A 24,533-nucleotide genomic window follows, 5' to 3' on the forward strand; every position below is an offset into this window, starting at 1 on the left:
AAAATAGTTTTTACTTCACAGCTGTATTACTGATGTATAGCATTTAGAAAGAACTGATACTTTTGACAATATTACAAATAACCTGGGATTAGGAATCTAGTTTTAGCTGGGTACAATGGAAAGAGCAAAAACTTGGAAGAAGTCATCACTTTTGAAGTAGTTTTTTATGGTCTACGAATGAAACATTTCATTTAAAAATGGCACAGAATGGAATATGAACTTGATTTTTTTATATGATCTTTCACTGTCTTGCCTTTTTTTTTTTTATAAATACATTGCAGATATGGTGACATGCGGGTAACAATGGGATGTGAAATCTTCAGCATGTGGCAAAATTTAGGTAAGTAATTAAGCACATTGTCAGTACCTCACAAAATGAAAACCAATTATTATTTCTTTGACTGTTAAATACACTTGCCAGTAATAGAGGAGTTGATGATAATTAAGTTCACATTAAGTCTTTGTTTAAGTTTAGGAAAACCCTAGTCACTTGTAGTTTGCTCCTTTATAGCTGAACTCAGCTTTCTAAGCTTTGATGCCGTATCTCACCTATCTCTATTTCTTCAAAGACAACTGAAGGAATCCCGTCAGAGAAAATCAGAAAAGAAAGTACTGCTCTTTTTAGGCAGAATTACTATGCCTGGAAATATGTTCACAATTGTAGCTTTGTTGCCAAACAGTTTAAGGAACAGCCATATATCTTGATTCTGAAGCTCTCCTGAGATGCTAGATTTACATGAAGTCTTCCCCTAAGTCCTAGTCGCACTAAAATATAAAAGCATAAACAAATCAGTGACTGATGTATGAATGACACATTGGACAACAAGAGAAAAATATATGCTTGGATATAAACTTAGGAACACTTTTATATTTATAAGCAATAACTGTGTAAATTTTTTGAAAGTATGAGCCTCAGAGAAATGTAATTAAATGTTGTTTGGGAAGAAAATCAAAACTGAGTAGAACATTTGGGCACTATGTTTGTAATCTTTATATTTCAGTAGTTCAATAGTTCACTTCATTAAAGGGCTTATTAAGGATACGAAGACCATCGGTGATTACTGAGATACTATCATCTCAATTCTATAAATCTCTTCCCCAGCAAGATACGTAGTTGTAAAAAACCTGATCTGTCTGATCGGCCTATACTAGAAAGAAAAATGTCTGAAATAAGAAATATTTGCTTATAAATATCTTGTTAACATTTGCTATATAGCATATTTTACTTATTTACAGTATTTGGTATTGGTATTTGGTATTCTCTCTACGGCATCCCTCTAAATTTTTGGGGTACATGATAGATATTTCTAAACTGGCATATCTAGGATCTACTCCCGGGTCCCATCTCCTTTCTGCATGCTAGGGTAAGACATTAGTGTCCATCATTTCCCCTCTCTCATTGTTGGGTGCTGAACAGAAAACTAGCATGCAAGCAAGGAGGGAATCAGGATGCCTTTCGATAAGGAAGAGTTCTATGGGGTACCAGAGTTCATCTGGTGATATGTCCAATTAAATACTGTAGCCAGGATATTTCATACAACTGGTGTTATGCTAGTCAGCATTTACAGTTCTCTTAGCAGTAGGAGTCATCATAAACCTTGATCCTTGTACAGTCACCTTGCTTTCATATGGATATGCATCCCAGGATGTTTTCAGCAGAGGGAATTCTGGATTTCCTTTGCACAAACACCAAACAAAGCAGCAGACAGAGGTTACTGCCCACTGGAATATCCAGAGGTAGGCTGGGATGAAAATGAATTTCCAGCTTGGAAAGTTAGTGCATCGCGATTCATAATCCACTTATTCTGAAGATATCGGAAGTCTTACGCTTGGATAACTGAAACTAAATGGTCGGTCTTTTCTATTAAGAATGATCAGTCTTGACTGTTAATCTAGAAAAGCATTTCTAGCTTTCCTGACAAGAAGTAAGTATTGTAGTTTCTGCTAAGTAGAATATGGGGAGTTAATGGAAGATGTTTTAGCACTGATTTTAAAGTGAGTTGTTTTGAGAACAGCTGAGTCACATCTTCCCTTTCCTGCAGTCAAAACATGTACTTCCATTTCTGTATTCACAAAACTAAAGATAGGTAAAAATCAAAGTACTTGCCTCTTTTTGATGAGCATTTAAGACCAGACAATTACCTGTTTTGTAGACACAAGAATGTAGAGTTTAGAAACCAAACCATTCCTGTGAAAAATAAATTAAATGCTTAGAAGGGACTTTGTCTCTCTTTGTTCTCCTTCTGGAAGACTAACTTGGGATACAGATAACCCACTGTCACTTCTGAACTCAGTATTGCATAATAAAATCTGATAAATTATGTTGGCCTTATATTCTTCTATTGCCTACAGCTTTTCTCTGCACTTTTGGGGCTTAAGGAAGCCAAAAGATAGTATTTGGATTGATAGCTCACAAGACAGCCAATTCACATTCAAGTTCATGTTCGTTTTCATTTTAGGGGAACACAAGCTTCACTTCATTCCAGCATTGATTGGCCCTTTCCTGGAAGTGACCTTGATCCCTCAGCCAGACCTGAGGAATGTAATGATTCCCATTTTCCATGACATGATGGACTGGGAGCAAAGGCGAAGTGGCAGCTTTAAACAGGTACTGTGTGTGAAGCTGTGTATAAAACAGGACTGAAATTCAAGCACTTAGAGAGTGTTGGTCCCAACCATTGGTGGTTCAGGGTGGAGAAGGTAGCCGCAACATTATACCTGTTAGAGAGGGATGACCAGGGTTTTCCCTTTTTGCTCTCTGCAGGGGTAGTAAGATTCTCCAAGTGATGCTATCGTGTTAGTAATGTAAGATGAGGGATAAAATCCATGGCCTGTTGAAGTGAAGAACAAAACCTGAGTTGTCTTCACCAAGGCGGATTTTGTTGTGGTGGTTTTTCATCTCTGCTTTACAGCAGTACACGCTACTGGTTAGATTGGATTCAACTAGCTTCCCTTCCAGTTAGTATGAAAAAAGATCAGATAGTCCTTCTGAGGAATGTTCTGCTGTAAGGATCCAAGTCTTCTTGCTGCTCAAACACCTTCTTAACAGGCTAAGAAGGAACAACTAAGTGTGCCATCTGCTCCTGCAGCTCCCACTCAGTTCTTTCAGACTGCTTCAAACCATTTCTCAGTGCCTTCCTTCCTGCTGCTTCAAATGAAGGAAAGCAGAAGTATTACTTCCAGGCAATCATAATGCTTAGGGTGGGAACTGTATCTGAAACACAAAACAAACAATTAAAAACAGAGGAGTGTGTATGATGTAAGTAGGTAGCTTTTCACTATCAATATATAAGCTTATTGTTAAAAATCACCATAGAAATGTTAACAAGGAGTGAGAAGGAAAAAATCCATTTGTTCTGCTTCTCTGTGTTTTCAGCTTGGATTTAAATCTAAATTGTAATGGATTTATTCTCTAATAAAACATCTTGACAACAGCTTGGTTCCTCCCCTAGATTTGTGGTTGCTAATATATTACTGCTAAAAAGGATGTTTGAAATATTAACACACAGTGTAGCCTCACCTCTATATTTTGTATAATCAATACACTTAAAAATAAGCATTGAAGGAATCATTAGTCACTAGATATGTTCTGTAAGTTTCTTTAGTAGCTGATATGTAAATCCATCAAATTGGATTTCTAACCAAATACAGCAGCAGGTAAGGAAGGCTGGGAAAGAAAGTCTGAACCCCTAAGTGTTCTGCACAGTACAGACATTTATAACAATTAATTTATAAAAAGTGGATTGCAGGTCAGAAAATATGATATTTTTATTGAAGTCTAAGAAAATGGCTTGTGTTTACAGCCCTACAGTCAGAATTCAGGCAATTTATTTGGGCTGTGTGCTTTTTGTCTGACTCCATAAATAGATAGCTGCCTTAGCAGCAGCAAATGCTACTCAGCCTGTAGTTTTAAAGTCACGTTGCTCAATTTAAATTAGCTCCCTCCCTCAAAAAAAAAAAAAACCCCACAAAAAAAAAGAAAAACCCACAAACCTTGGGAATGATAACAGCTTCAAAGAGATGAAGTGACTTACCATCAGATTTACATGATTGACCAATAATTCTAAGATCTGCATTTAGTAAAGTCCCTTACATAAAAACAAATCTTCCCTCAATTTTCTCTAATCTCATTAAAGGAGAAAGAAGCAGTTTACACCACACTTATATGTTGCAGGTGGAAGCAAAACTGATTGACAAACTGGACAGCCTAATGTCGGAAGGTAAAGGTGATGAAACGTACCGAGAGCTCTTCAACAGTATGTGAGTAATATGTTTATCTTACTCTAATTCCTTGAGTTCGGTTGGTTGTACCAGATGCTAATGTCCTTGTAGAGAAGTAATGCTTAAAACAGTTGTGAATCTCATTTTTTCTTTCTTCTTTTTTCCCCCTGAAAATCCGAGGAATAAAACATTTTATGGTGTTTGATGGCATCTGTAAAGTCTGGCTGTATTTCTTGCATACAGCTATAATTGGGAAAGGCTAAATCTGTTATATCACAGAACATTCTCTTTCTCTACCTACTATTTTTAAAAAGAAAGAAGCGAGAAATACTTCTTAATTGCATAGGGTGCAGGTAGAGCTCAAACAGAGCATTTTGAAAACAAGGCATGAGAATTCAACAAACAGCTATTAAATAAGTCATTTTCTATTGCCAGAAACTTGTACTCATCTGTATAATGTCACTTGTTGATTTCTTGATTGATGTATACAATTTTATTTATTCTGATAAGATTATTTCTTATTATTTTCTTTTATAAATTAGTTGTTAAAGTTTTACTATCTTTTAATAAAGACCATATAACTGAAAGCTAGTAAGAAAAACTAATAATAATTAGTTCCTAAGATTGCCCATAAGTTTTTCCATTGACTGAAATAAATGATTGTCACAGCGTACAGGTGCAAAATAACTAACTGAAGTCCATCTTTGTTGTTCCTCAGAACTCATTTTCACCTAAGTGGAAGATTTCACTTATTTCTGTGTGGTTAGTAGGAGAGGAATTGTTCCTATTCAGGAGTCTAGGCTGTGTATTTCTTCAGTACTATTAAAGCCATGATGTTTTTCTGTTTGTATGGCTTCTTAACCATTCCTTCTTCTTTAGGTATTACTTTTAGCTCTGCTATCTTTGCTTAAATAAAAACATTCAGATCTTGCTGTCCGTGAATATCAAACACATAGTTATCTGTAATTGTACTGAGTTTGAAAAAATAGAGTTCCTAGATATTTATCATTTACAGAAGCAAAAGTCAGTGGAGAGATTAGACAGAATATTATGGAAATGGATTAATAATGACAAACAGCAGTACAGTATGCTAAAGCAGAACTTTCTTGTAATTATTCATGAATTTTGTCATACTCTGAGTAAAGATAATAAAAGATAAGATGTCAATAAAACAGTATTCTAGCCTCAAAATTAAGTTAAGGGTAAAGCTCTAATTATAAAATGAAGTCTAAATGCATTCTCATGTGCAAAATACATCAGAATATCACTGAAATATCTTAAAATTCCATAAGAAATACAGTTCCTATTTTTTTTTATAATTTTGGGTTAGATTTAAACTGGGGGGATGTTAAACAAGATACAGTGAAAAATGGTGAGTGTCTTTTATAAATCTGAATGCTGAAGACGTAGTCACAGTAATTTGAATTGCAAAATGTCTCACAGCATCACTATACTTGCTGTTTCTGTTCTGATATAACAGAAGTTAAAACGAAACTCTTTGGGAAATTTTTGAGTAACTGCTTAAGTTCACTTCCAGCTTAAGAAAAAATAGTATTTACCTAGTATTTACCATTAGTTTTTTATCTGAGTTTGATTTGACTCCATATATTAACAACTCTCAAGAGGAAAGCTTGCAGAAGATCCTAATCTAAAATGGAGGATAGTATAGTGTTTTAGGGGATGTGAAGGAAAATTGTTAAAATCAGGTGGACAGTTTAGGGAGCTGAATACAAGGGACAGGGTCAGTTAGCTTAAGATGTCTTTTTTTTTTTTTTTTTTTTTTTAATTTCTTCTATGGGTCATTTAAGCTAAGCAATATTAGAGTGTCTTTACACAACGCAAGAAAGCAGACTTGTTAAGGCAGAGATGTGGTAGGTACCCAAGGAATGTGAAACAGTAATACAGTTTTGCAGCAAGCAGAGGTTTTGTAGTCTTTAATGAAAGCAAATGCTGCGATATTACTCAGCATGGCTGATTTTGAACAGTTAGGAGCCGAGGGAATGCACACACCTACTTTGGATACAGTCTAGTACCTGCAGTGAGTGTGACACTTCCAGGTTTTGTCATGCTTTTTGTTTATTTTGTCTGAATTGGAAAATGAATTTAGATCTCTCAACTTCCACGTTAACTGCTTTGTTTTCCAGAGACAAACACTGCATCTTTCCTTTGAACATCTTCTGTTTTAAAGGACAAATTATAAATGTCTTTAGACATATCTAAAATATTATATGTTTAGAATTTACTGCTTATAATGGGATGATCTTTATCAAATGAAAAGACATAGTGAAAGTAAGGAGAAGATGACCGCTGTTTGTTTTGAATCAGTGTCTTTCTAGGGACTTGAATGTGACCGCTCAGTAATTAGCTCCTGATGTCATTTGGAGAGCTGCAAAGCATGGAGTAGTGAACATTTTGCTTTCATGACAACTAGATGTTGTAATTGCCACTCAGTGTAATTGTGGTATGAAAGATATCCTGATCTACATTTACACTGTAACACTGCATTTGAATTCCTGAGTTAATAGCACAGGGAAAAGAGTTATTTTACTTTATTAAACAGTTGGTGGTTAGAACAAAATCCTTGGAAGCCAAAGGATATACTCAAGTAGCTTGTTTGTTCTGAATCCGGTGGATGCTGCCAGTTTATTACTCCTGTAACTGTATTCCAGTTTGGCCTAACACAAGCCATTTCAGGTTTGGAGGTTAGATGGCCACATTATTGAAGCACAAACCCTGGGCTAGTGAGCTCCACTGGTGGCCTGCCGATGAAGCTTCTCTTGGAAGAGACAGTAGCTGACATTTAAGCAGAGCAAACGTTTAATACTGAGCTCTGACAGGTTGTGGGTGATTTCTCAAGCCATGAACCTATTCTATAAAACATCATGACTGCTACCTCTCCCATGCTGTCTTCAGTCTTCTTAATTTCTTCCCCTAGTTGCATAACTGAATTCAGCACTGCCCGGTCCATTAGGCTCTATCTGGATTGAGTCTTTCAGAGCCCTTCTGAATAGTTTTGTGGGGTTTGGGTAGCTTCTTACTGATCTCTGAACTTTTGCAGCAAAGTTTGACTTTAATCCATCTGTCTAGATGAGGAAACCTCTGGCTATAGTGAGGTTCCTGGGGGGCTTTGTGCTCCAAAACAGACATCCAGTTGTTTTAAGGCACCTCTAGGGTTAGATGCCTGTGAGTTAGTGGCCTGACTAACTCTGTGGCTTAGGCATATAAAATCCACTTACTACATGATTGAGCTAGCCTGAACATGGTTAAGCCTGATGTTCATCCCTGGAAAGCTCTGATCCTCTGGGTCCCCATTCTACTCTCTTACTCTTTGGAACCCAAGATTAAAATTTAAACAAAAAAAACAAAAAAACAACCCAAACCCACAACTGTTCAAGTGAGCCCAGATGTTAGGCTGTAGTAGCATGGATAAGGCAGAAATGTTTTAATTGTTTCTTTGTGTTGTTTATCCCCCTTAGTGCTTTGTAGAACATAGCGTCTTGGCTATGGGACATGCAAGTAATAGGAATTTAATTCTATCTAGATATAGCTACAAGGAAGCCAAGGGATATACTTAAGTAGCTCTTTCATTCAGAGTGTTTGTTCTATGCACTGTAAGGAAAGATGTATGGTGGAGAGGGGGAGGCATGCGTCAGAAGGCAAGTCATAAAATTGTTCATCTGACGACACTGATGTCAGTCTGAATATGTATCTACACAACCCATTTGTAGAAATTGTATATTTATAATGAACATGCCAATACATTTATAAAGAACATGCATAAGTCATACAGATGAAAAGCATCTGTTTTAAAAGAGAAGTCAGACTTCTGTTTTTCTCCAGGAACTGTAGGTAATTATTTTGATAAATGTAGGTTGAAATGTTCCTGTATAACACTGAGTTGAAAGGCAATAGAAAGGAAAAATCAGTGCAGTAATTGGTGCTTAATAACATAACAGGCTCCATTCTTATTTCTTGTTAGACACAAAAACTTGTATTGAAAGGAACATAAGGGGTTTAAAAGCGAATTAAGTTAGCTTGTGGATTCTGTATGCAAAGCAGAGATGCCAGATGAGTGCTTCAGCCGCTTCTGGTTAAGGATGGCCTTGTCGTCTGTCTCTGCTAGCGATGACAGGTAGCCAGTCTCTGAATGTGAGGGAAAGGCATCTGATTGCCTCCAAAAGAGAAGTGAGTCTAAGATCAATACCAGGGTGCAGAATGAAGATCAGTGTTTCCTCCTTGCTTCCAGCAGAGCACAGCTTCATTTAGGTCAAATTAGTTTGGAGAACTGCATCTGTGACATCCCGCTGTACGTAAGGAGCTGAACAGAGCTGGAGTGTATAGCTAGTGCAGTTGGCATGTAGGAGTTATTGGGCGCTGTTATATGTTTGGTGAAATTCGGACGTGGGAGTTTTATGGGACTGAACATGCTCAGTATAGATGATGGTCAGTGGAGCTGACAGCTTGCCCACTGCAGACAGAAGGTTTGGAGATGCTATTAACAACTCTCTAATAAGCCCTGAGTATATTGATGTGGCAATTTTCAGAGACTTCTGTGTAAACCATACCTGAGTGTATTTTCAGGGAGACTGCTAAAATATCTCCATGGATGTGTCATCCAGCTGCGGTCCTGCACCAAAGCATACAAGTAACACAGCTCTGGAGATAAATATTTCCTTGTTCATTCTCAGAGAGAAAATGTTAGAAATTTATGCCCAAATGATGAATATTTGATGAACTTAAGCAGTAAAAATCAGAGGCCTGTAACAGAAAGAAATAGTAATTTTACTGACAGCTCCACTTACAACACCATTTTGAAATCTTTTCACTTCAATGCATAAACTGCATTTACATTAGTGTAAGAACTCAACACAACAGTTTTTAATGAAGAATTTTATGACCATTTAAGCTAATGGAATTTTTCATGTGCATGATAGTTCTCAGAAGGAAATGTTAAGTGAAGAGGGGCAATCACCTTATTAAAATCCCTTCCCCATTCTTAAATTTCATGCATACTGAAATATTAGAGGAGAGGAGGAAAAATCTTTGTTAAAGTTGAGGTCTGATTGAGAAGGTATACTGAGTTGGTTAATATTCTTTTCTAGGTACATCTTTAAAGTCCCCATTTTCTGACATATCAGCATGAAATTAATATATAAATTCTATGTAAGAGTTCTGTTAAGTCTTTGGGATATTAATATATTCTGAAAATTAGCTATTTGTTCTATTTTAACCTGATGCAGCTAATATTAAAATCATTTGTTTTATCAATGCTTCCTGGACTAGAATTCCACTTTTTGGTCCTTATCCTAGGTAAGACATTGTTTGCAAATTGTACTTCTTGGGAGGGTGTTTGTAAAAGAAAACCTAACTATCGAAGATGTTGCTAAGGTATTAAGGTACTGGTAAAAGCAGAGTGGTTGTCATAGTGACAGTTAAAAATAAACGATGAAATTGTTCTGCCTTTTTTTTTTCAGTCTACTAAAGAAAATTGAGCGGGAAACATGGAGGGAAAGTGGCGTTTCATTAATCGCCACTGTGACTCGCCTCATGGAGAGGTTACTGGACTACAGGTGAGTGATTGTCACAACTTGTAAGTAGGGTTGTCATCTTTAAAATATTAGGAGGCAAATGTGGTAATCTTGTGCAAACAGTGGCCACACATGGACACATCAAGTGTACGTGCTCAGGATCTGCAGCTGCTTAGTCAACAGGAAAATGAGGCAAGCTGCCTGGAAACCTACCAAGTAGCCTCCCCATGGTATGAAAATCCCGTGGCTTGCATGAGTTTCCTTTCAAGGAATATGGGAACTTCTGGTAGTAGGTTAGTGACTCAAGTCTGCCTGAAGACACAGAGCTCAATACTAATCACCTGACAGTTGTTTTACAGAGTATGTAAAATTCTTATCACTATGTCAATCATGTAGCTGTAGTGTCAGCCAGCACAGTAAGTATGTATACAAAGATAGGATCTCTGGGTGAGAAACTCACATCTGACTGTACCATGTGAACAAAGGAGAAGGAAATAAGAGATGTATACTCCCTTTTTAGCAGTGGGAGACTAAGAGGGATTTTCTCAGTCACTTGTGACATCCGTGTAGAAACTTCAGATTTTAACTTAGTCCTCTTCATTGCTATCAGTTGTAGCACTTTGTAGAGCTTATGTGTTTTTTTCCTCCTGATTCCATGGGGGGACACATGGTAAGACCTGGTACTCCACTTGCTATCCTCACTGATAGTTTGAAAGGAAAGCTATATTGTCAACAAAGAGGCTGAACTCTTAATTTCTAGAAGCCTGGCAGTGCTATTCCTGTTCAGAGTTTGGTTGGATTACAGCCTCCAGGGCTCTCAGTCCAACATCTTTCAAAATAATTGTGCATACTGGTGGTATGTACAAGTGTATTTGGGATGATGGTTTAGTTCATGTATACAAGAATGTTTTAAAATTACATTAAAATTTCTTTTAGTGACTGCGTGGTGATGTCTGCCTCTTATTTTTTTCACTCCAGTATGGTTAGACTGACACTGTTTTTCACTTTGTGATAATTAAACTGTGTGATTCCATTTTAACTTTTGACTTGGGGGTCAGATCTGTTGCCTCCCCAAACAATAAATGATACTAATTATGAAGTGACAGTGAGGCAAATTTGGTGAATCTTGGACCATTTTACACAGGAGGTCAGTATCATTCTCTTTTTTTTCACAGAGGAGGAGCTAATGCTGTAATTCCATGACCAGTGTAGATATACACTGTCTCTGGAGAAAGCAGACTCATCCCTGCTCATTCCCTCATTCACATCACCCTCTTCCTTGTGCCAACATAAATGTATCTGCTGCACTTTGCTGATCTGACAGACATGGGCTAAAACTAACCCAGAAAGATGCTGCCTAACCTGTATCTCTTCCTGAGGTGTGTGCAGGCAGCAGTGCAAGACTGAGAACAAATGCCTGAGAGCAGGAGGGCAGTGGTACTGTCTCTTCCGGCAGCCATGCTGGCTTCTGCAGGCATGATTTGAGCACAAGGTTTGAAGAAACCAAACGATCTCCAGCATTCACCTAGCAAATCAGTGATAGAGCCAGAAAAAAAAAAAACACTGACATTCTTGATGATTGAGGTATTCTATGTCCTAGAAAAGGAGGCATGAGATTCCTTACACACCTGGGTCAGCTGTTCACCCAAATGCCTTTGGGTTGCATCATTTCAGTCAGCTTGCTGAGCCAAGTATGTCTGTTTTCTGATGTGTGCTTCACTATAAGAGGATAAACATAATTCCTTTTGACTTGCATTACTTTCTGTTTTAGGGACTGCATGAAAATGGGAGAAGTGGATGGCAAAAAGATTGGCTGTACTGTTAGCCTTTTGGTTTGTATAATACTTTTTCCTTTCTCTTTTTTATTTCAGCTGAGCATTTTCTAGTATATGGCTACACATTTGAATAGGAGATACCTTGCTTCTTGATGCATTTGAGCAGAAGTTGACAAAATAATACTGCACTTAGGATCACTAATTTATTTTTTTTTTCAGGGTGAAATTGATACAGTGGGGAGTTAGTCTTCCTTGTCATTTTATAGTTGGGCTCTGAGAGATCTCTAATACTGCTTTATTCAGTTTTCAGTCTCTTCCTACTGGATAAACTTCACCAAAGTATTTTCCAAGTTTAATTGGTCTCTGAGTTCATAGAAACAAACAAGCCTTTCCTCCTTCCCCAAATCCAACAAAACTTACATGATTTCTCCTGTTTCCATTCTTCTCCAATAACTGAAGCAAGTTGGTTCTTATGACATAGAATATGGAATATCTTCTGAAAACTGCAGGCTTCCCAACAGAAGAACAAGAAGTGCTGTTGAAAACCTCCTCTTGTCATGTTACCATCATTAGAACAAACTAACAGTGCAAATTTGTAGTATGAAAAAGATTTCATTTTTGTTTATAAGATGCGTTTTGGTTCTAGACCAGTTTCCACTGACAAATTTGTTGACTTCCATTAATCTTGGAAAGTTTCCATTTTCATGGTGAATGTTTTGGAAAGCTATATTTTTAGACAGGGAAAAAAAAACCAGAATAAGCTGACTTGTAATTCTGCGGTTTTGACGTCAGTGAAACAATTTTATATCAATTCTAAGTAGCAGTTATACATAAGAGAATAAAGGATTTCTTCAGTAGGAAAATAGTGCTCTCTGAATAGGGATGATGTTTACTACGTAGTTGTAGAGCAGCTGGTTTTCTGTCAGAGTATCTGGCATGATCTGAATTCTGTAAAGCACTTGGATTATTTTCATCCTATCACTAAGGAGTTTTTAAAATATTATTAGCAAATCATCCAAGATTTGCACAAAAAGAAAATTCAAATCTTTAAAAACCCCAAAACGCTGTAATACTTTTTAATGGGATTTTCAATTACTTGTACAGGCTAAGGTGGATTTCATATCCTAATAGTTCTCAGACAAATTTTAGTACTATTTGCACACCACAAAAACAACAAATACTAAATTTTGAAAAGGAAATTTGAATTACAGAAGTAGCACACAAATTCTAAGATATTTGCTTGCCCATATGATGGGTGAACTGATTGTAATATCAAAAGATGTTTCATGCAACAAGTAATCAGAGAAATGTGTGATGTTAAAATTATTTGATGTCCAGAGAAGGAAGCAGTATTTCATTTTTCACCACTACTTTGGAGGTATTCTGACTTCCAAAGATAAGAGGACTGGTTGGCATGAAAAGAAATTTTACGTTTTGCCATAGAGGTATATGCTGTTCTTCCAGAAAATAGAATTGTCCACGTTAACCAAGTTATCAAATTAACTGGAATTATGCCACATTATGAAATATGCAGAAGGGATTTGCATTAGCAGCAGTAACTTAGATGAAAGGCGAAGACAGAACTTTTTTCCTACTCTTCTCACCCTCTGGATCCTCTGGAGTAAGTTTCACATTAGTGATAATTAGTTTAGACTTGTAACAACAAATAGCAGTTATACATCCAGAAATCTTCAGCCAGTTCTAGAAATTTTGTCCTGGATATCACTTCAGAGTGCAACTTTGTGTATTTCAATCATGCAATGTGATATTTATGTATCAGTTACCTGTTCTAAGCATCAGTTAGGGCTGAAGAATGTTTTTCATTCAGGATTGTGCTGTTCACAATACTTGAATAGTTCTCTGTAAAGCTACCAAAGTCCTCCTGTTACTTTGTTACTACAGAAGGAAGAGTAGACATATCAGGCAGTAGATATTTTATTAAAATATGAATGCAAAATTCAGAGTGCTGCCAATATTTTAAAATAAAGATAGAACTTTCAGCAAGATGTTAAATGGCCTCAGTAAGGATATATGGGTGCACTTTTTGGATGGATTATTATTTATGAAGAAAGAACCTTCAGATTTTACTTCTATCAGGTTCTTTCTCTTATGTTCTGTGAGAATTTAAATTTTAAAAGAATTAGGAGCATGTTGACTTGTTCTCTGAAAATTTACTATTCTATTTACTATTTCTTACTGTATTATGGTAGTTCTGTGTAATGACTTTGTATATGTGAAACTTTCAAATCTGTGCACGTATTTCTAAAGCATTATGTTTGAAGACATTTGTTTGTAACCATTAGCATATATTTATTAATTACTACATTTCATTACAAAATTCAATTTTATTGCAGAATTTTTACAAGACTGAACTGAACAAGGAAGAGATGTATATTCGCTATATTCATAAGCTGTATGACCTACATCTGAAAGCACAAAACTTCACAGGTAACTGAGTACGAACTAGAAAAAGATGTTTAGAACTGGTCCATGATTTGCAGTCTTTTGCAAACCTGAAAGCTAAATCCTCACTGCAGAACATACCAACCCAGGCAACAGCTGAATTCCCTTGCACAATTAATCTCTTTCTCAAAGTGTGGCCTTTTTTTTCAGCCTCACAACTCTCCTACTTGCTGTGCCATGTTGAATGTAAATGACTACTATTGATACACACTATCAGTAAATGTGTGATATGGTCATTCTTCACAAAAGAGGAGTAAAGATTAGAGGAAGTTTTTATGAGTCCATTTGATAGTATCTGAGCCTATATACTTTTTTGTAATCCTGCTGGTTAGCTGTTTGGTGTGGTGTTTCTACACAACTGTGTTTCAGAACCTTAACTTTTTTAAGTTAAAGAAAAAAAAAAAAAAAAGGAAGACCCATCTCACACAGACTCTAACCTGTAACAAGTACAGCACTTCGCTCATGTCTTTCTGAATCTTCACATACCACATTTGCAGTACTATTGTCCAAGATTTCTCAATGCAAATTTAGAGTCAGGGCTGGCTTTTAAATAATGATATAAGAAGATAATGTGCATGGTTGTTGTTTGTACGACATAAAATGCACTTGGGTAACTATATGCTATCAATAATTGCTGGAGAAGATAAAATCAGTATCTCTTTAAATTAAACAATCTTTGGTTGCCAGAATATTTAACTGACCTTATAATACCTCCTTCATTTCCCCAGTGTTTGCAATTGCAACTGCATGTGCTTAGAATCTCTCCAGAAATTTTTGCTTCTTAAAAGCAGGTTAGTTGACTGGGGATCACTAGTAAACAGGCTACAGGTACCTACTGCCACAGCAAATTTCCGTATGCTTTACTGCTATCCATAGGAAAGATCCTTAGCCTGGAATTTCCACAGTCCCTTTGCAGTTCATGATTTAAAGTGTAGGCTAGATAGCAGGATGTATTAAGAAGAGATTTTCACTTCCTCATATGACCTGGCAGTAGTGAGTCACAAGAGAGTTTTGATTATCAAGCAGTATCTTTGCCACAGCTGGCTTTTGTGCCAAACTATTTGTTTCCTGATTTTACATAATAGATCTTAGCAACTCTTTAAGCAATGTTGAGTTCCCTTTACACATTGGCTGCTAATATGTGTCCAGTTTACCTTCAGCAGTGATAAGAACCTAGTTTTTTTAATAGGTTTGCCATCTCTTCTTATTTTGCTCAAAAATTATCTCCAGGACTTTGTTGTACTTCATGTGTAATTGTTATTAATGTATTTTTTGCATTCTTTGCCATGGTAAATTCTAAGACTGATTTATTTTAATTTTTTTTCCATTAGAGCCTTAAGGAAGGATTATCTCACACCCGTGGCATTGAGATAGACAGTCTTTCCACTACAAAACAGTCTTACGTAATCCATTGCCTTGCCTTGTCAATCAGTGACAACACACAGACCTTTTGTCAATCAGCTGATCTATGGGAGTAGGAAAAGAAGTTTGCTACTTCAGTTGCATTATCAGTTCACTAACTGCGTAGTTTCATTCTAGGGATGAAGAGAGCTTGCCCTTTAAATAATTTTTCTCTCATTTCATAGTGGGATTTACAAGACTGTTTTTAATAATCCTTTGTAAAAAAAAAAAAAAAGTTTTTTTTTAATATAAAACATAGCTTCAAATTTTCTTTACCCAGCACTCAGTTACAGCTATAAATATAACTCTCTCGAGGCTGAAGCACATAAATGCACTGGTTCCTCTTGTGTCCCCTCAGTCACCTGAAAAGTATAACAAGATAGTCTTTGTGTCTATCCATCATAGAAATGTTTAGGTTTTTTACTCTTTTCCTGTATAAATTGAATTTCCCACATCATGAGTCAACCCTGTTTATCTCTTCTTACTGCTTTGGTGCAGAGCCAATAGTTACAGACCTCTCTCAAAGGTTCCAGTATGTTATTTGTTATCCTGGCCACTGCCAGACGTCGTCGGATGCTGGGTAGAGAGACTCTTCAGACCTGTTGTCCATTATGGGCATTCTTATTTTAGAAACCTTCTATATTCATTTATGATAACTTAAAAAAAGAAATGGTATGGCAGACAAAAATCTGTTAAAACGAAGGATTTGCATGCCAAGTTAGAAAGGAAGTGTCAGAGTGAGCTATCCTAACATGTATTTATGCTCTGCTGTCCTTTGCTGCCTTATGATTTTGAATAATTTGTCGTAATCAAGTTAATGGATTTTTTTTTAAATGTATATAAATGTGCTGCATATTTTGAGTGCCAAACTGTAGCTTGAAACTATGACGAAGGATGTTACCAGTTAACCAGCCTGAAAGCTGTGTGATGCCAGAATTAAGATTGTCTCTGCAACTTCAGCCGTCTCTCTTGCACATATGTGTTGCAGTGCGGCGTTGTTTTGCACCATGCTTAGCGTTTTACATTTGGAGTCAAAGCACGCTCTCCCACAAACATCTGCTGCAGTGATGGTTTTTCATCCATGGGTTCTAAAGTTGGACACGTAAGAGGAACACTACTGTTAGAAAAAACTTTGTACAGTTTGGTTTAAGTCACCTGTCTTATGGGAATTCATATGGCAGAGGCAGAAGTAGGATATGGTTGTCTGGGGAAACCTTACCTTAGCATAAATAGTACTTTAGTAATTTATAGTTATTTTTTGTCTTTTATACAATCTATAAAACCTGCAATAAAATGAGTCCAGTCAGCAACTTCTTTTGCCAGTGCAGTACATCTCCAGAACGTGGCCCATCTTTGTACTGACTGATGCAAAGCCGTCCTGTGAGTGGAAAAATAGACTGTGAACACTAACTTGGAAAACAATAATGCGTATGCACAGTTAGCCAAATTGAATTGTCATAACCAGTAGTAATCCTGGTGTTTCATAATTGGCCAAAGTCTCACTTTGCAAGAGAGAGATTCATCTAATATTAGTTTTAGTGTTCTTTAAATCAAAGCAATAATAATAATAATAATAATAATAATAATAATAATAATAATAATTTTGCTATTCCCAGATAACTTCTGCCACCTATGATCTAGAGATTACTACACAGCTCTCTGACCAAAGAGCAACAATAGATTTGATCCTTCCATACGTAAAAATAAATAAAATTTAAAAATTAAGAAAAATATTTTGTGTGTGCATTTCTAAATTATTTGTTATGGTAGAGTGTTAAGGCTCAGCTATGAGGGATTTATTTCTGTTACAGAAATAAAGGAGTCTATTAAGCACACATCTGCCTCTCCGTTTCCCTCCTACCTCTGATCTGGTTTGGACTGTGTCCACAGTCCTATCTACCTCCTTTCCTCTATCTTTATTGATGTTCCTCATCCTCCGGGCCTTGTTCTCTTGCTCAGATTGCAGAGCCGTTGAGAGTTTCTCCTAAGAAGCAGGGAAGACAAGGGCTAAGCAGGAAATTGTTTCTTAACAATTGTCAGACTCCAGGAAAACTGTCCCAGTGTGTGAAAATTGTGTGCTGAATTTATTACAGCTGTAGATAGTAGCTCTGTCCAAAACCAGCACTACCATCTGTCTTATACTTGAAATAAATCAGTTACCCATTAAAAAGGTGCATCTCATCAGGAGCGTTCACATTTCTGTGTACTTTGTTCAGCTGTTTTATTTGTTTGGTGTTCATAAGTACCGTGCTATAATTTGTCTTTTAGAGGCTGCCTACACGCTCCTGCTGTACGATGAGCTGCTGGAGTGGTCTGATCGGCCACTGAGAGAATTTCTCAACTACCCCATGCAGACAGAGTGGCAACGTAAAGAGTGTCTCCATCTGACCATCATTCAAAACTTTGATAGAGGAAAGGTAAAATAGTCCTATTTTATTGAGTGGAGCTGGAATTGGAAGTCTAGTCATTTTAAGACATTACTTCCAGGTTTCAGTCTTTTCTCACATAGAGGGAAATTGTTTGTCACTGCCTGATTAAGCAGTTAGCGACACAGTAGGTTTCTTCCAATCCTGTGTTTGTATCCTAGGAATCCCACGCTTAGATGTGAGAATAATTTGTGTAGCTTAGATGTGAGAATAATTTGTGTAGCAATTTGTAACTTTGTAACTGTTAAAGCAATTTATAAAAGATAGTATAATTTCTCCCCGTTTTGAAGATGGTGAAAAAGAGCCATGTAAAGCTTATGAAATTTCACTTAGTGAGGGAAAAATTCAGGGGTCTGGATTGTCATGACTATGTTTATGCCTTCTGCATTGTATTGTATCTTTTAGAATAGCAATTGCAGAATATCTAAAAAGGAATGGATTTTGAGGATCACAGTTCATTGTCATCACTGAGAATATTGATTCTGAATTAAGTGAGAGTAATTATCCTGTAGTCTAAAATTTTATGTATCCTTTGTGTGACGATTTGTCTTGCTCATAAACAAGCGATTCATTGCAACTTTGTGTAGCTAGTGTAATATCCATGTAAGCCTTGTAAATGTAATCAAACTGATGTTGATCATCATTTTTTTCAGAAAATTCTGTCATCAGGTTATAGAGTTTAAATTGTATGGTGCAATAAAATATTTTCCAATCTACAAAAATTAAGGAGGATAAGAATACAGTTTTAAAATGTGAAAGTCATACTGTGTTGAACCAATCTCATGTATAGTATCACTAGAGATGTGTATCACTCTTGCAGTGAGTCGTGTCTTGTGCAGTGATAGTCCTGTAAGAATCATTTAATCAATAAGTTTCTAAATATATTTTTGATCCTCCAAAGAATTCATCAGTATTACTCAGCAGCTATCTGGTGGGCAATATGTTTAAGTATTTTCAATTACTGGAAGTGTGACTTAGTATAGGAAGAACAGACCACTAATAAATTATGAATCGTCAAACAGTTTCTTTCAAATTACTGAACATCTTTTACTTGCTTGCAGTGTTGGGAAAATGGCATTATCTTATGCAGGAAAATTGCAGAACAGTATGAGAGCTACTATGACTACAGAAACCTCAGCAAGATGAGGGTAATGTACCTGGGTACTTTTCATCAGTCAGAGATCCAAAAGCTTTTTAGTTTGGGTTATAAAATGTTACTTAGAAAATTAAATTTGCCACGGAATAGTCCTTAACTTTGGTTTGCAAACATTATTTTTTAGCTTGTGGGGTTTTTTTCTACAATAAAGATTATAAAAAAGGAGTGTGAGCTTTTTGAATACAAATGCGAAAATAAATGATCTTGCAGTGTTTGTACCTATACAGCACCCATTTTATGTGCTTGCTTATGCAGAAAAATTATATTGCAAATTCCCTTTCATTTGTTTGCTATGGTTTATCCGGGGAATGTTCTTTATGCAGTCCTTCACTAAGAGCAGCAATGTATCTTTGCAGTTGTAATTGCAAGCAATTGTACACTTTGGCAATTTTTTTTTTACAGCTTAAAAGTACTGTCTTTTTAATATGACATAGCCAAAATGAATCTTTTCTGATGCAGTCTTCCTGCTTTCTCTCTCATTTTTCTTAGAACTCTAAGCATTGTTTCTTTCTTCATTCTTTCTGATACTGTGTTTCAAAGATTATTCAGTCCTCCCTTTTATTATCTGCTTCTGATGGATTCAATTTTATATTACAGCTTCCTTTTTAAATTTTCTGTGTGTGTAGGATGCTTGCTGCTAGGATTGACTGAAGTATACTTAGTCCAGAGCTGCTTAACAGCATTATGCAAAATTCTCAACACAGTATTCCCTGTGATCTGCTTATTCCTTGTATATTTACATAGCCCAGTGGCAGAATCCTATAAGTAAAAGCAAACTGACTATCATCATGTGAATTTGTTTATGCATGTTTAATTAATTATATTTAATGTGTTTTGTGTTTGAGTTAGGAAATATCCTTCTATATTAATCCAAAAATGGCAGTGTGGGGATTTCTCAAAGCAATATAACTAGGCAGCTATTGATATCATACAGACATTAAATAGCCGTCTGCATTACCTAAAATAGAGCTAACACTGGGGTTTTTTCACAGTATTAAAAACTTAGGAATAGAGAATGCTTTGCTGAAATCAGAAAAAAAAGGGGACTTTGACATTAAGATCACTTTGTGTCAGTGTTTTGAGTGAAATAAAAGCAGGATGTATTGATCAAAAATGATGTTAATTGCTATTGTGAAATTTTAAAAGGAACTGACATTAGACACTTACATCATTGGAATTTGGTATCATTTGGAAACAACTCTTTTGAATATGGAAATGGGACATTGCTGACTGAACTGACCACATTACTGCCATGTCTTTGGATAATCAGCAGATTACTGGGTCATATGTTTCAAACTGTGTTTCTATTACTTCCATTTTTCATTAAAGAAGTATACATTTTGTCATTAATCTAATATTATACCCCTTTACTATAGGAACTTTCTATTTAATAGCAATTTTTTTTAATTCTTGGAAACTTTCAGGTCACTAAATGGTACAAAGATTTAATCTGATGTATTTGGGGACTTTTAGATGTCCTTAATTTTGCTTAGAGGTGCACTGCAATTCCAGTACTCCAGGGCAGTGTGCTGAAAGAGCTTCCCTTCTGTGACAGGTTAAGGTAAAAATAAATTTAAAAAAAAGACTAATTGCATTTCTTATCAATCTCACCCAGATGATGGAAGCATCTTTGTATGATAAAATTATGGATCAACAGCGTTTGGAGCCAGAATTTTTCAGAGTTGGATTTTACGGGAAAAAGTTCCCATTCTTCTTGAGAGTAAGTGAATTGAAAATAAACAGAATGGAGTAATGCCTGGAATTCCTGCTGTCATTCATAGTCACTTTCTCTGTGTGAGAATTTGATCATGCCACATACAAGTTCTTATCCTATGAGAAACAGGGAATTCTTTCTGGTAGTTAATGAAATATCCTCATATTTTCAGGGTTAAAAAAAGGTTTGTCTAATGGAAAAAGAAATACTAGGTGTCCGGAGTCCCACAAACTTAACATTCCTGTTTATGTTGGAAAACATACATCTGTTCTATTCCATAAACCAACATAACCTTTTCATGGTAGTTTGCTTCATTTATCCTGTTCCGCTTCTGTGGGCGGTCACTGAGAACTCTGTCAGAAGAGGTATCCCTTGGCAGTGGGACATCAGTAATTTAGCATTTAAGTAATTACATTCCCAAGTTCCATTTTTTTAAAATGACTTAGAAACTCAACATGCTGAGTTTCATTGATTATCAGTGCACTAAAGCCGACAAGATACATAAAGTTACATTTGAACATTAGTCTTGTATTCTGAAGTTACTGAAGTGCCCTTGAAAATGTTAGTTGTGTTTAGCCTGTTCCCTTCTTCCGCAGTCTGCAGTGGTTTAGCTGCATTGGCTGTCAGCTTAGAAATAGAACAGATTTCATCTTATTCATGGAGCTGCTGCAATTGCAATCCAAGCTCCTCTTCCTATGGTAATTCAAACAAGTGATGAAGAAACCTCCTCTGTATAGCGGAGGCCTGAAAATCCTAATTTTTCTTTGCCTTTGTACTGGGGAAAATGACACATTCCAAATGGTGAACATAGCATGAAACTCTTCCCTTCAGAAGCACTGCACAAAAAAAGTATGATGGGCACGTAGTTTTTGATATTACCTAGTAGTCGTCTGAAGATAACAGCTGTATAAACCAATTTGGAAATGTTAATTAGAAAGCATTTAATGTTTAGATTACTAAAAATACATCTACTGATGAAGTAAAAGTACTGGAAAATGGTGCACAGTAGTGCAGTACTTTCAGACCTGTAGGTCTTTAACTGCTTATGCATCTGCCCAAGAAGCATTTATGCATTTTCCAAGTTAGATGTTCATAGTACAGATTTATGCTTGCAGCACCAAGAAGGAACACCTCAAAACTTAACTACATTTGAATTAATTTTTTTACGGCAAAGCATTTTGTAACTCTTTTAAGCAGCCTGGTCATGTTTTCTATAGAAGGACTAAAGAATAAAGCTTCAGAATAAAGCTTTCACATTTTAATTTGTAGTTGCACAATAACACTGTTGCAGTTGATTTCTTGTAGGAATTCCTGTGAAAGTCCAGGCTCTCAGAATCTGATACTTCCTGTCCCTGTTGACAAGATACTGTAAAGACAAAAACTGTTTCTATCTAAGCCTGCTTCAAGAGGAATACGTTGGTAGTGACTTTTTAGAGTTTTCTGATGCGGATTTTAAAAGGAAAATAATTTAACAGTGTTTTATAAAAATGGTTAAGATATTTCCTTATTTCAAACGTGTGTGCAAGCAGAATCAAAACCAAAAGTGCTGTCCACAGCTGCAGGAAGCCCTCAGCACCACCATGGCAAATAACTAGTTCCAACGGCCAGGCACCTCATGTTTAATGTATGTTGTGTGTTCTATCTGTTCTGATGTTGTATAATCTCAGGAAAATAATGGTGCAACTTTATAGCGGGCATTCAGGTAAAAGAAATTATGTTGGAGCTGTGTTCTTTTACTTCATATTGCAAAAACTGAATAATTCTAATTTATGAGGCTGATAATTCGTAAGCATTTAGAGGATAAGGCAAGCTGAATGCATTCTACCATTTTCTTATGCATTGTTTTTCTTCAGAATTGTATAACTTCAAAGTTTCTTTGTTCCTCATGGAAAGGACTTGCAGCCCACTTCATTTTCTTAACTGTTTGTTGCATTACATTTTTGATACATATTTTGTACAATCTGATATGTAATGTTTGTTACATGCTTTAATCCAATAAGAACAATTTCTCCTTTCAGATTTTTATTAAAGCTTTAAAGTATAATCATTTGATTTTTCCAGACTTTTGAATAAAACATATTTTATATGGTAAAATTTCTTTCTTTTAAGTAACCTGTTCTTTCTAGATTTCTAATTTTCATCCTTGTCTTTTGTTTCTTATTTAAGTCTATATTTAAGAGTGTGTGTTTGGATCTATCTAATGATACCCAATTATTTTCACATAACTTGGTCTTTTCTTTTTTTTTTTTTTTTTTCTTACTCTGCTCAGAATAAGGAATTTGTTTGCCGAGGACATGACTATGAAAGGCTGGAGGCCTTCCAGCAGCGAATGTTGAATGAGTTCCCACATGCTATTGCTATGCAACATGCTAATCAGCCAGATGAGACCATCTTTCAGGCAGAAGCACAGTGTATCCACATAATCACAAACCCATACACTGCAGTTAGGTCTTTCATGCTTTTAAAAAAATGTAGGTACACCTAGAGCAAATTTCAATCAGAATGTGCCTCCACTGAAATAAATGGTAGGTGAGAATCCCCTGCACTTTGTCCCAGTCATGCTATTATGTTTTTAATTTTTTTTGTGCAATTGTTGGTTTTATTTAAAAATCCCTGTATAGGTTATTAAGATTCTTACCTCAGCCAAAAATACTTGTAGAACTATCACCGCTGTGATAATGATGTAGCAGTTCAAGTTACAGTCATTCAAGTTCTTACAATACAACATAATGTTACCATGGCATGACGCATTATGTATAAGAATATATTTAATTAAATCCCCTTACTCCATGTACTGTTCCGTGTAAGTAGCTCTATTTCAAAATAAATATGAAATTTTCAACAAGATAGTACAAAGAAATCCCAGACCATCAAAAAAAAATCTCCTAAGTTCCTTTTCCAAGCCATTAATAGTCTAGAAGCATTTAATGATACAGAATTTTGAAGAGTTTTCCTTCTGTCATGCTTCAGGAGTCAATATACTTTGCTAATTTGAATGAAGTGGGATAGCCTTAACTTTTTACATATAGATTTACAGATTTATGCAGTGACACCAATTCCAGAAAACCAGGAAGTCCTGCAGAGAGACGGCATTCCCGATAACATCAAGAGCTTTTACAAAGTAAATCACATCTGGCGATTCCGATATGACAGACCATTTCACAAAGGGACCAAGGACAAGGAAAATGAATTCAAGGTAAAGTATCATGTCCTTTCCCAGGCCACCGAGACCTATGGATTTATGTGTAACATCAACGATAGTTGTGTTATTGAAACATCATCTACAGTAGTGTTATTCAAATGAGTGTAGTATAACAAATTCTCTAGAGGAGATGGTAGCTCAGGTTTTATTATTTCACTTCTCATTTTAAAATAATATAAAAAATACATGGGAGATGGGAAGGTCTCATTGTATATGGGCACAGAAGAGAAAAAAGTACCCATTTGTTTTTGCATTAGTGATATATAGAAGGCAGAACTGGAGATAGCAGAGCAGCCTCCAGAGAAGTTTATAAGGCAGATTGGAAAACATTAAGTAGGTAATCTAAGGTATGGATAGGATTGCGAAAAGTTCTCTCTCCCTAGAACAAGAGAGAGACAGTTTTGACTAAACTGCAGCATAATGTTCTATTCCTGTGATATCAAGACTAAAAACTACCTCTGAACTTAGAGATTGTCTCAGGGCAATAGTTCTTTCCCTAATATGTAAATGACTTCTGTTCCACCTAATAAAAATGTCACACTGAAAATTCTTCTTACACTCTTACATTCTTCTGGTGTAATTTTAATTCTGACGCACTAGAAACACTTTCATCCTGACACAGAATATATTCTGGTATTAAGACACAC

At 36.0% G+C, this 24,533-nt stretch overlaps 1 protein-coding gene across 4 annotated transcripts in view; it reads left to right on the forward strand.

Moving 5' to 3' along the window:
• DOCK4 (dedicator of cytokinesis 4) overlaps positions 1 to 24,533 on the forward strand; it is a 253,451-nt gene that overhangs the window by 204,916 nt on the left and 24,002 nt on the right. For 2 of the 4 annotated variants that reach the window (XM_086747731.1, XM_086747749.1), the window contains exons 30-41: positions 282 to 340; positions 2,460 to 2,608; positions 4,175 to 4,260; positions 9,505 to 9,531; positions 9,696 to 9,791; positions 11,521 to 11,581; positions 13,879 to 13,972; positions 17,657 to 17,805; positions 18,876 to 18,962; positions 20,586 to 20,690; positions 22,954 to 23,095; positions 23,714 to 23,880. In XM_086747731.1, the coding sequence (XP_086603857.1) occupies positions 282 to 340; positions 2,460 to 2,608; positions 4,175 to 4,260; positions 9,505 to 9,531; positions 9,696 to 9,791; positions 11,521 to 11,581; positions 13,879 to 13,972; positions 17,657 to 17,805; positions 18,876 to 18,962; positions 20,586 to 20,690; positions 22,954 to 23,095; positions 23,714 to 23,880 (1,222 nt within the window). The remainder of the gene's footprint in view (positions 1 to 281; positions 341 to 2,459; positions 2,609 to 4,174; positions 4,261 to 9,504; positions 9,532 to 9,695; positions 9,792 to 11,520; positions 11,582 to 13,878; positions 13,973 to 17,656; positions 17,806 to 18,875; positions 18,963 to 20,585; positions 20,691 to 22,953; positions 23,096 to 23,713; positions 23,881 to 24,533) is intronic. The other 2 variants (XM_086747741.1, XM_086747759.1) reach the window with 1 other exon arrangement.

The sequence above is a fragment of the Chlamydotis macqueenii genome, chromosome 1, assembly GCF_036417535.1.
Source record: "Chlamydotis macqueenii isolate bChlMac1 chromosome 1, bChlMac1.mat, whole genome shotgun sequence".
Taxonomy (NCBI): Eukaryota; Metazoa; Chordata; class Aves; order Otidiformes; family Otididae; genus Chlamydotis; species Chlamydotis macqueenii.